The following is a 10000-nucleotide window of genomic DNA, read 5'->3' as shown; positions in this document are numbered from 1 at the left end:
GTGTGTGTGTGTGTGTGTTTGTGTCAATCTGAAAACTAAACAAAATTAAACCTTCACATTTCAAATCTTCATGTTTTATTGAGTTTATTTGATCAAGAATCATGTCACAATGTTTTGGAAACTTTGTACTTACAGTGAGCAGAGGTCAGAGGTCACAGGGGGTCACAGGGGGTCACAGGGGGTCACAGGGGTCAGGGGGTCAGACACTATGAATTTGAAATGTGAACTTGTTTTGTATGTTTTTGGAAATAAATCACTCTTATTCACCTTGGGTGTGGTTTGTTGTTGAGCAGAGTGTTGTTGTTGTGTCCTTGAGCAAGACACTCCAGAAAACACAGGTTTGTCACAAAGGAAGAGAACGTTTTATTTCACTGTTTACAAAAGTGCAAAGGTCCAGAAGAAACGTCCACGGGTCGGTCCAGTCCGGGTCCAGATCCTGGTCCAGTCCGGGTCCAGTCCTGGTCCAGTCCGGGTCCAGTCCGGATCCAGTCCGGATCCAGTCCGGGTTCAGATGCTGGTCTAGTCCGGGTCCAGCCCAGGTTCAGTGCTGGTCCAGTCCGGGTCCAGTCCGGGTCCAGATCCTGGTCTAGTCCGGGTCCAGTCCGGGTTCAGATGCTGGTCAGTCCGGGTCCAGATCCAGTCCGGGTCCAGTCCGGGTTCAGATGCTGGTCTAGTCCGGGTCCAGTCCGGGTTCAGATGCTGGTCTAGTCCGGGTCCAGTCCGGGTTCAGATGCTGGTCTAGTCCGGGTCCAGTCCGGGTTCAGATGCTGGTCTAGTCCGGGTCCAGTCCGGGTTCAGATGCTGGTCTAGTCCTCGTCCTCCTCGTCGTCCTCCTCCTCCACGATGAGCCTGGTGCTGCGTCTCCTGGGTCTGTGGATCCGGTCTTCTTGGTCCTGGTCCGGTTCTGGTCTTGGTCCTGGTCCTGGGGCGGTCCCGGTCCCGGTCCCGGTCTGGTCCTGGTCTTCGTCCAGGTCGTCGTCTCTGTAGTTACACTTCCCGGTGTGACGCCTGAAGCCGTTCAGATTATCAGACCTGAAACCAACAAACACAAGACCCGGTTTAGTCCAGGTTCGGTCCAGGTCCAGGTCCAGGTTCAGTCTCGGTTCAGACTCACTTGAAGGAGCAGAAGAGGCACTGGTAGCGTCCGGGTTTGTGGCTGAACCTCAGATGTTCTTTGAGCTGGTAGGACATGAAGAAACTCTGTCCACACACGGAGCAGGAGAAACGTCTGGGCAGGTCATGAGCTCGCTCCAGGTGGTTCAGAGCGAAGCCTGCAGAGAAACCAAGAACATGAAGAACATGAAGAACACCTGAACACGAAGAACATGAAGAACACGAAGAACATGAACACGAAGAACATGAAGAATATGAAGAACACCAAGAACATGAAGAACATGAAGAACGAACACGAAGAACATGAACACGAAGAACATGAACACAAGAACATGAAGAACACGAAGAACATGAAGAACACGAAGAACATGAAGAACACGAAGAACATGAAGAAACACGAAGAACACGAAGAACATGAAGAACATGAAGAAGAACACGAAGAACATGAAGAACACGAAGAACATGAACACGAAGAACATGAAGAACACGAAGAACACGAAGAACACGAAGAACACGAGAGTCGGGACCACAGCTGGAGTTTGTCCTGACATAGACACGAGCCACAAATACAAGACAGAAACATCTACAGTGTCTAGGAAGTATTTACAGTAGTAGTAGTAGTAGTAGTAGTAGTAGTAGTAGTAGTAGTAGTAGTAGTAGTAGTAGTAGCAGTAGTAGTATTTTACTTTAGTACCTCGGGTTCCTCTGCGTATTTTGACCTTCCATCCGCAGAGTTCACACTCGACTCTGTTGCTATAGAAACGCAGGAGCTTCGTCGCCTCCAGCTCCTTCGTCATCGTCTGTGTCGTCACTTCCTCTTCCTCCTCCACGGGGGCGCTCTCGGCGGCGGGCTGGGATTGGTCGGGCTGCGGCGGCGGCGGCGGCGCGGCGACGTCGTAAAGATGACGAGGAGAGTCGTGTTTGCGAACAGCGTGATTCACGGCGACGGCGCGGAGTTTGTGCGACCAATCACAGAGCGAGCAGCGATACAACCCAGAAACACACCGCAGCAACGAGGGGGAGGAGTCAGGGGGCGGGAGGGAGAGTCAGGGGGCGGGAGGGAGGAGTCAGGGGGCAGGGGGCGGGGTCAGGGGGCACAGGGCTGAGGGGGAGGAGACAGTGAGAAGAAGAGTTCTGTGTTAATACTGAGGAACAGTTCAATCACACTCAAGGTCCAGACCGAGTCCAGACCTGAGTCCAGACCTGAGTCCAGACCGAGTCCAGACCTGAGTCTGGTTCTGGTTCTGGTTCTGGTTGTGGAGGTGATACAGATGTTAAGTCGTTGTAACATTTAAACTTTGAGCTTTGACGTGTTTCAGATTGAAACTTTTCTCCAGACAAAAGTTCAGATGTTTTTGTCTTTCACATGTTTCACTTTCAGAATCATGAACAGTGAGTGTGTTTACAGCACATCAAGAACCCGGTTATGATCGGGTTTTTTGAGGATCCCGGTTTCTTCATGGTGCATGTAAACGCAGTAACCTGGTTTCAGTGTCCCGGTTATTAGAAACCGAGTTACTGTAGCTGGTTTATTCCGATAGTAACTGTGATACTTGTGTCATGTAAACGCAGTATCCGGTTACTGCAACATAAAGTTGAGTCACATGTGTCCAAAAGACACTTTCCAGCCTTTCACCACAACAGTAGAGACATAAATAAAGTGACCAACATAAATAAAGTGACCAAACGAGTGAAATGACTGTAAAATTAAGAGCTGCGCTAAACCTGCACACGTACGACCTGCACACGTACGACCTGCACACGTACGACCTGCACACGTACGACCTGCACACGTACGACCTGCACTCGTACGACCTGCACTCGTGTGACGCTGAAAAGCTAAAACATGAACTATCTCCTATCCTCTATACGCACGAAACACACTCACCATCATCAGCACCTCTTCTGTCACAGAAACAACTCACATAATCCACAGAGTCGAGTCATTTAGTCCAAAAGAAACTGATCACATCAGCGACACAAGCAGCGAGTTGTTTTTATTCGCCGCTAACAGTTTATGCTAATTAGCCAAACGGTCTTAAGTTTTGTTTCTGTAAAACGTAAACAGATGTGATCAGAGTTGATTGATCTGATCAAACAGCTGATGTGTCTCTAGTGTTTATGGTTTATATGTTGTAAAGTTGAGTTTATTTATGCAGAAGATTTGAATGAAGAATCTGTGCAGTGGATTGTGGGTCTCGTAGCTCCTGAGCTTCTTATGCTAAAGCAGCTCACGGTTTGTGTTTTTCCTGGTTTATGAAATTGATTTAAGTTCATTTTTGCGCTTGTGCATTTGTAAGATTATGTGAAGAAACCGGGACACAACATTTGATCATGTTACTGATGTGCATGTAAACGCACTCGTTCTTCTGCTTTTTGTTCTGCTTTTTGTTCTTGTGTCTCAGTTCAGTTTCAGATTTGAGTTTCTGGAAACAAAGAATCAAACTCACAGTTTAAAAGTTTAAACTGTTTGTTTTTTACCTTTTCCTCTTCAGACTCGTCTTCATTTTGTCGTCTGTCTCCATCTTTTCATCTCCTTTACATTCTTCCTCTCCTCTGATGTCTCCTTCCTCCTTGTCTCCTCTGATGTCTCCTTCCTCCTTGTCTCCTCTGATGTCTCCTCTGATGTCTCCCTCCTCCTTGTCTCCTCTGATGTCTCCTTCCTCCTTGTCTCCTCTGATGTCTCCTTCCTCCTTGTCTCCTCTGATGTCTCCTTCCTCCTTGTCTCCTCTGATGTCTCCTCTGATGTCTCCTCTCTCCTTGTCTCCTTCCTCCTTGTCTCCTTCCTCCTTGTCTCCTTCCTCCTTGTCTCCTCTGTCCTCGTCTGTTTTTTGTCTCTCTCCGTCTGGGTTCTGCTCAAAACTGTCAGTCCTCAAGTCCTGGTTGGGTTCTGGTTTAGTCCCAGAGTCTTGGTTGAGTTCTGGGTTGGTCCCAGAGTCTTGGTTGGGTTCTGGGTTGGTCCCAGAGTCCTGGTTGAGTTCTGGGTTGGTCCCAAAGTCCTGGTTGAGTTCTGGGTTGGTCCCAAGTCCTGGTTGAGTTCTGGGTTGGTCCCAGAGTCCTGGTTGGGTTCTGGTTTAGTCCCAGAGTCCTGGTTGGGTTCTGGTTTAGTTCCAGAGTCCTGGTTGGGTTCTGGTTTAGTTCCAGAGTCCTGGTTGGGTTCTGGTTTAGTCCCAGAGTCCTTGGTTGGGTTCTGGTTTAGTTCCAGAGTCCTGGTTGGGTTCTGGTTTAGTTCCAGAGTCCTGGTTGGGTTCTGGTTTAGTCCCAGAGTCCTGGTTGGGTTCTGGTTTAGTTCCAGAGTCTTGGTTGGGTTCTGGTTTAGTCCCAGAGTCCTGGTTGGGTTCTGGTTTAGTTCCAGAGTTTAGTTCCAGAGTCCCTGGTTGGGTCTGGTTTAGTCCAGAGTCTGGTTTAGTCCCAGAGTCCTGGTTGGGTTCTGGTTTAGTCCCAGAGTCCTGGTTGGGTTCTGGTTTAGTTCCCAGAGTCCTGGTTGGGTTCTGGTTTAGTCCCAGAGTCCTGGTTGGGTTCTGGTTTAGTTCCAGAGTCCTGGTTGGGTTCTGGTTTAGTTCCAGAGTCCTGGTTGGGTTCTGGTTTAGTCCCAGAGTCCTGGTTGGGTTCTGGTTTAGTTCCAGAGTCCTGGTTGGGTTCTGGGTCTTTGGTCTGGTTTGGTTCGATGCAGTGAGTCCGGAGCAGATGCTGCCAAACCTGAAACACACAAACACACAACACACTGTGTGAAGTCCCTGTGGTGTGTGAGTATGTACCTGTGTGTATGTACCTGTGTGAAGTCTCTGTGTGTGTGTGTACCTGTGTGTATGTACCTGTGTGTGTATGTACCTGTGTGAAGTCCCGGTGTGTGTGTGTGTGTGTGTATGTACCTGTGTGTGTATGTACCTGTGTGAAGTCCCGGTGTGTGTAAGTACCTGTGTGAAGTCCCGGTGTGTGTGTGTACCTGTGTGAAGTCCCGGTGTGTGTGTGTATGTACCTGTGTGAAGTCCCGGTGTGTGTGTGTATGTACCTGTGTGTGTAACCTGTGTGAAGTCCCGGTGTGTGTGTGTGTGTGTGTGTAATGTACCTGTGTGTGTGTGTATGTACCTGTGTGAAGTCCCGGTGTGTGTGTGTGTGTGTACCTGTGTGTGTATGTACCTGTGTGAAGTCCCGGTGTGTGTGTGTGTATGTACCTGTGTGAAGTCCCGTGTGTGTGTGTGTGTGTGTATGTACCTGTGTGTGTATGTACCTGTGTGAAGTCCCGGTGTGTGTGTGTGTGTGTACCTGTGTGTGTATGTACCTGTGTGAAGTCCCGTGTGTGTGTGTGTATGTACCTGTGTGTGTATGTACCTGTGTGAAGTCCCGGTGTGTGTGTGTGTGTGTGTGTGTGTATGTACCTGTGTGTGTGTGTATGTACCTGTGTGAAGTCCCGGTGTGTGTGTGTGTATGTGTGTGTGTATGTACCTGTGTGTGTATGTACCTGTGTGAAGTCCCGGTGTGTGTGTGTGTATGTACCTGTGTGTGTATGTACCTGTGTGTGTGTATGTACCTGTGTGTGTGTATGTACCTGTGTGTGTATGTACCTGTGTGAAGTCCCGGTGTGTGTGTGTATGTACCTGTGTGTGTATGTACCTGTGTGTGTATGTACCTGTGTGTGTATGTACCTGTGTGAAGTCCCGGTGTGTGTGTGTATGTACCTGTGTGTGTGTGTATGTACCTGTGTGAAGTCCCGGTGTGTGTGTGTGTATGTGTGTACCTGTGTACCGTGTGTGTGTGTATGTACCTGTGTGAAGTCCCGGTGTGTGTGTGTGTGTACCTGTGTGTGTATGTACCTGTGTGAAGTCCCAGTGTGTGTGTGTATGTACCTGTGTGTGTATGTACCTGTGTGAAGTCCCGGTGTGTGTAGAAGCAGATGTTGCAGTGGAACAGTTTTCCTGAGCTCTGGTAGAGGAGGGCGGGGCCTAGACGTCCGGCGGCGGCGTCGTTCAGGAGGACGGGATGAGCCGTCGCCAGGTGCGACAGGTGGTGGGCGTGGCTCCTGCAGAAGGCTCCGCAGGTGAGACACTGCATGTGCGAGGCTCCGCCCACAAACTCACCTTTAGATGCCATCAGTCCTGAGGAGACACAGAGATTTAAAGCTTCAACACGGAACTTTTCTGCATCAGGAAAAAAGTCGTTAGTGTAGGATCATGTTCTAGAAACGCTCCAGAACATTCCAGAACATTCCAGAACATTCCAGAACGCTCCAGAATAGAATATGTTTATGCAGTGAGGAGATCCAGAAGCTCCTCCTGGACCAGAGCAGCAGAAGTTCTTCACCTTTTCGAGCTCCTGCTGATGTGTCGTCCTCCCTGTGCTCCTCCTCTGCTCCTCTCCTCCGTCGCTTAGGCCTCCTCGGCTTCTCTTGGTTCTCCTCACGCTTCATCTGCTCCTCCGGCCCTCTCCTCTTGGTCTCCTCCTCGCTCCTCGTCTGCTCGTCTCGCTGCTCCTCCTCCGCGGCCATCTGGTCCTGCAGCTCCTTGTAGACGTACGGATGCCTCCTCAGATGCCGGTGGAGTCTGGTGGTGAGGCCGTGGTGTCGGACCAGATCTCCGCAGATGGGGCACTTCGCCTGGTTTGTGTCCAGGAGCTCGAAATACGTCCAGATGAGGCTGCGCAGGTGTCGGCGTTCTCTTCGTTCTCGTCCCGCGTTCCTGCCTGAGAAAAACACCGCGTGTGAGGAACGTGTGAGGAGCGTGTGAGGAGCGTGTGAGTGAGGAACGTGTGAGGAGCGCGTGTGAGGAGCGTGTGAGGAGCGTGTGAGGAGAACGTGTGAGGAGCGTGTGAGGAACGTGTGAGGAGCGTGTGAGGAACGTGTGAGGAGTGTGAGGAACGTGTGAGGAGCGTGAGGAACGTGTGAGGAGCGTGTGAGGAACGCGTGAGGAACGCGTGAAGGAACGCGTGAGGAACGCGTGAGGAGCGTGAGGAACGCGTGAGGAACGAACGTGAGGAGCGTGAGGAACGCGTGAGGAACGTGTGAGGAGCGTGTGAGGAGCGCGTGAGGAACGCGTGAGGAGCGCGTGAGGAGCGTGAGGAACGTGTGACGTGTGAGAACGTGTGAGGAACGTGTGAGGAGCGTGTGAGAGGAGCGCGTGTGTGAGGAGCGTGAGCGTGAGGAGCGTGTGAGGAGCGTGAGGAGCGTGAGGAACGTGTGAAGGAGCGTGTGAGGAGCGTGTGAGGAACGTGTGAGGAGCGTGAGGAACGTGTGAGGAGCGCGTGAGGAGCGCGTGAGGAGCGCGTGAGGAGCGCGTGAGGAACGCGTGAGGAACGCGTGAGGAGCGCGTGAGGAGCGCGTGAGGAGCGTGTTGAGGAAGCGTGAAGGAACGTGTGAGGAGCGCGTGAGGAACGTGTGAGGAGCGTGAGGAACGCGTGAGGAACGTGTGAGGAACGTGTGAGGAACGTGTGAGGAGCGTGAGGAACGTGTGAGGAGCGTGTGAGGAGCGTGAGGAACGTGTGAGGAGCGTGAGGAACGTGTGAGGAGCGTGTGAGGAACGTGTGAGGAACGTGTGAGGAGCGTGTGAGGAACGTGTGAGGAACGTGTGAGGAGCGTGAGGAGCGTGTGAGGAACGTGTGAGGAGCGTGTGAGGAACGTGTGAGGAACGTGTGAGGAGGAGGAGCGTGTGAGGAACGTGTGAGGAGCGTGTGAGGAGCGTGTGAGGAGCGTGAGGAACGTGTGAGGAGCGTGTGAGGAACGTGTGAGGAACGTGTGAGGAGCGTGTGAGGAACGTGTGAGGAACGTGTGAGGAGCGTGTGAGGAACGTGTGAGGAACGTGTGAGGAACGTGTGAGGAACGTGTGAGGAACGTGTGAGGAGCGTGAGGAACGTGTGAGGAACGTGTGAGGAGCGTGAGGAGCGTGTGAGGAACGTGTGAGGAGCGTGAGGAGCGTGTGAGGAACGTGTGAGGAGGAACGTGTGAGGAGCGTGTGAGGAGCGTGTGAGGAGCGTGTGAGGAACGTGTGAGCTGATGTCATGTTCTTGTGTACCTCTTCTTCCTCTGTCCTCCTCCCTCCTCTCGTTCCACCTCTTCTCCTCCTCTCCGCTCCTTCGCAGCTCCTCCAGTCTCTTCTTCCCCTCGGCCCACTTCTCCTTCTCCTCCTTCTCCTCCTCCATCCTCCATTCCTCCAGCTCTCTCTTCCGCTCCTCCTCCAACCTCCACTCCTCCTGTCTGCTCCACTCCTCCAGCTCCCTCCTCTTCTCCTCCATCATCCTCTTCTTCTCCTTTTTCTCTCTCTCCTTCTGGGCCTCCTCCCTCCACTTGGCCACTCGTCTCTCGTTCCATCTCCTCTTCGCCTCTTCCTTCGTCAGCACCTCCTCCATCTTCTCCTCCTCCTTGTCGCCGTCTCTCTCCATCATGTCGTTCTTCAGGAGGTGTTCTGGCGTCGGGCTGGTCTCCTGGTGCTCCTCAGGGCAGGAGCAGATCTTTGAGGAGAGAGGAAGTGTGAGACAGAGACACAGAAGAAGAAGAAGAGGAGCAGATCTGTGGGGAAACATCAAACCGACTGTCGAAGAAAGTTTCAGTTTGACTCGATTCTGTTCAAAAGACTCGAGCGTCTGAAGTTACGATTCTGATTTTATTATCAACAACAAGAGACAGACTGTTGTGTGTCGTTGTGTGTCGGGTCGTTGTGTGTCGGGTCGTTGTGTGTGTCGTTGTGTGTCGTGTCGTTGTGTGTCGGGTCGTTGTGTGTCGGGTCGTTGTGTGTCGTTGTGTGTCGGGTCGTTGTGTGTCGGGTCGTTCGTTGTGTGTCGTGTGTGTCGTTGTGTGTCAGGTCGTTGTGTGTCGGTCGTTGTGTGTCGGGTCGTGTGTCGTTGTGTGTCGTTGTGTGTCGGGTCGTTGTGTGTCGGGTCGTGTGTGTCGGGTCGTTGTGTGTCGTTGTGTGTCAGGGTCGTTGTGTGTCGGGTCATTGTGTGTCGGGTCGTTGTGTGTCGGGTGTGTGTGTGTCGTTGTGTCGGGTGTCGGGTTGTTGTGTGTCGGTGTCGTTGTGTGTCGTGTGTGTGTCGTTGTTGTCGTGTCGTGTGTCGTGTCGTTGTGTGTTTGTGTTGGTGTTTTCAGGAGCAGGAAGTAACAATAATAAAATAAAAATAATGAAATAAAGTTGTGGATTTTCTTCAAACGGCACAAATGAAAAACAACACACACAACAACACACACACAACACACACACACACACACACACACACACACAACACACACACACAACAGTCTGTCACATTTTCTGCGGCTCTGCACGAGTTTTAATAGAAACAAGAGCAAAATAAAATATAAAAATAGATAAAATGAGCTTCAGCAAAGATCAACACAAACATAAAAAATAACACTTTTTCTTTTCTCATTTTTAATCAACAATAAATTAAAGCTCATTTCACGCTCGTCTGCAGAACCGTGTGCAGAACCGTGTGCAGAGCCGTGTGCAGAGCCATGTGTGTGTGTGTGTGTGTGTTGACAAACGGAGCTAACGGCTAACAGGCTAACTCCCAATAATCAAAGTGTTTCCCGCTCACCTGTGCCGCGTGTTTCTGGGGTTTAATCTGCGAAAACCTCCGACTGTGAAATCTGACCCCAAACACTGCGGGATTTAACGGTTTAAGGTTCAAATCCGGTTTTTTCTGGACACATTTGCGCTAAAGTGAAACAGTCCGTTCAACCCCCGCCAACTCCCGCGCCACGAAATCTCGCGATATTTTACTGTTAGGACCAAAATAAACAATAAAAATGAATTTTTACTGCGATTAAAGCTTAACATATTTGATAAAAGATGCTTGTTTAAAGAATTACAGCGGCAAAACATGAAGTAAATGCTAAACTAACCAAATAATAAGTAATATGTAGTTTCTGGCATAACCAAACTAAATATAATATCAATAA

The 10000-nt window shown here is 50.8% G+C and overlaps 2 protein-coding genes across 4 annotated transcripts; both read right to left on the bottom strand.

Moving 5' to 3' along the window:
- Positions 1 to 641: 641 nt before the first annotated feature.
- Positions 642 to 4465, bottom strand: LOC129412440 (chromosome alignment-maintaining phosphoprotein 1-like). The gene is made up of 4 exons (XM_055166418.1): positions 3595 to 4465; positions 1808 to 2215; positions 1115 to 1271; positions 642 to 1032 (listed from the first exon to the last, which is right to left on the bottom strand). The coding sequence occupies exons 2-4, from the start codon at positions 1908 to 1910 to the stop codon at positions 807 to 809; spliced, it is 486 nt and encodes a 161-aa protein (XP_055022393.1). The 5' UTR covers positions 1911 to 2215; positions 3595 to 4465; the 3' UTR covers positions 642 to 806.
- Positions 4466 to 4518: 53 nt separating this feature from the next.
- On the bottom strand, positions 4519 to 9791 carry LOC110172070 (uncharacterized). 3 transcript variants are annotated; one of them, XM_055166335.1, is made up of 5 exons: positions 9637 to 9791; positions 8118 to 8633; positions 6415 to 6792; positions 5977 to 6209; positions 4519 to 4812 (listed from the first exon to the last, which is right to left on the bottom strand). In XM_055166335.1, exons 2-5 carry the CDS (start codon positions 8623 to 8625, stop codon positions 4579 to 4581), a joined length of 1353 nt encoding a protein of 450 aa, XP_055022310.1. In that variant the 5' UTR covers positions 8626 to 8633; positions 9637 to 9791; the 3' UTR covers positions 4519 to 4578. The 3 variants fall into 3 exon arrangements, with proteins under 3 accessions (XP_055022310.1, XP_055022319.1, XP_055022314.1); XM_055166344.1 differs by having other exon boundaries at positions 8118 to 8611; XM_055166339.1 differs by having other exon boundaries at positions 8118 to 8553.
- Between the last annotated feature and the right edge of the window lie 209 nt (positions 9792 to 10000).

The sequence above is a fragment of the Boleophthalmus pectinirostris genome, unplaced genomic scaffold, assembly GCF_026225935.1.
Source record: "Boleophthalmus pectinirostris isolate CB_2022bp ecotype Guang Dong unplaced genomic scaffold, ASM2622593v1 HiC_scaffold_11, whole genome shotgun sequence".
NCBI lineage: Eukaryota > Metazoa > Chordata > Actinopteri > Gobiiformes > Gobiidae > Boleophthalmus > Boleophthalmus pectinirostris.
This window is presented reverse-complemented; position numbering and strand designations above follow the sequence as displayed.

Coding starts and splice junctions, on each gene's coding strand:
- LOC129412440 (XM_055166418.1), bottom strand. CDS start 1,910: ATGACGAAGGAGCTGGAGGCGACGAAGCTCCTGCGTTTCTATAGCAAC. Junction 1,272..1,807: donor AATACGCAGAGGAACCCGAG/GTACTAAAGTAA, acceptor GTTTCTCTGCAG/GCTTCGCTCTGAACCACCTG. Junction 1,033..1,114: donor TGCCTCTTCTGCTCCTTCAA/GTGAGTCTGAAC, acceptor TGTTGGTTTCAG/GTCTGATAATCTGAACGGCT.
- LOC110172070 (XM_055166335.1), bottom strand. CDS start 8,625: ATGTTTCCCCACAGATCTGCTCCTCTTCTTCTTCTTCTGTGTCTCTGT. Junction 6,793..8,117: donor GGAGGACAGAGGAAGAAGAG/GTACACAAGAAC, acceptor TGTTTTTCTCAG/GCAGGAACGCGGGACGAGAA. Junction 6,210..6,414: donor ATCAGCAGGAGCTCGAAAAG/GTGAAGAACTTC, acceptor GTGTCTCCTCAG/GACTGATGGCATCTAAAGGT.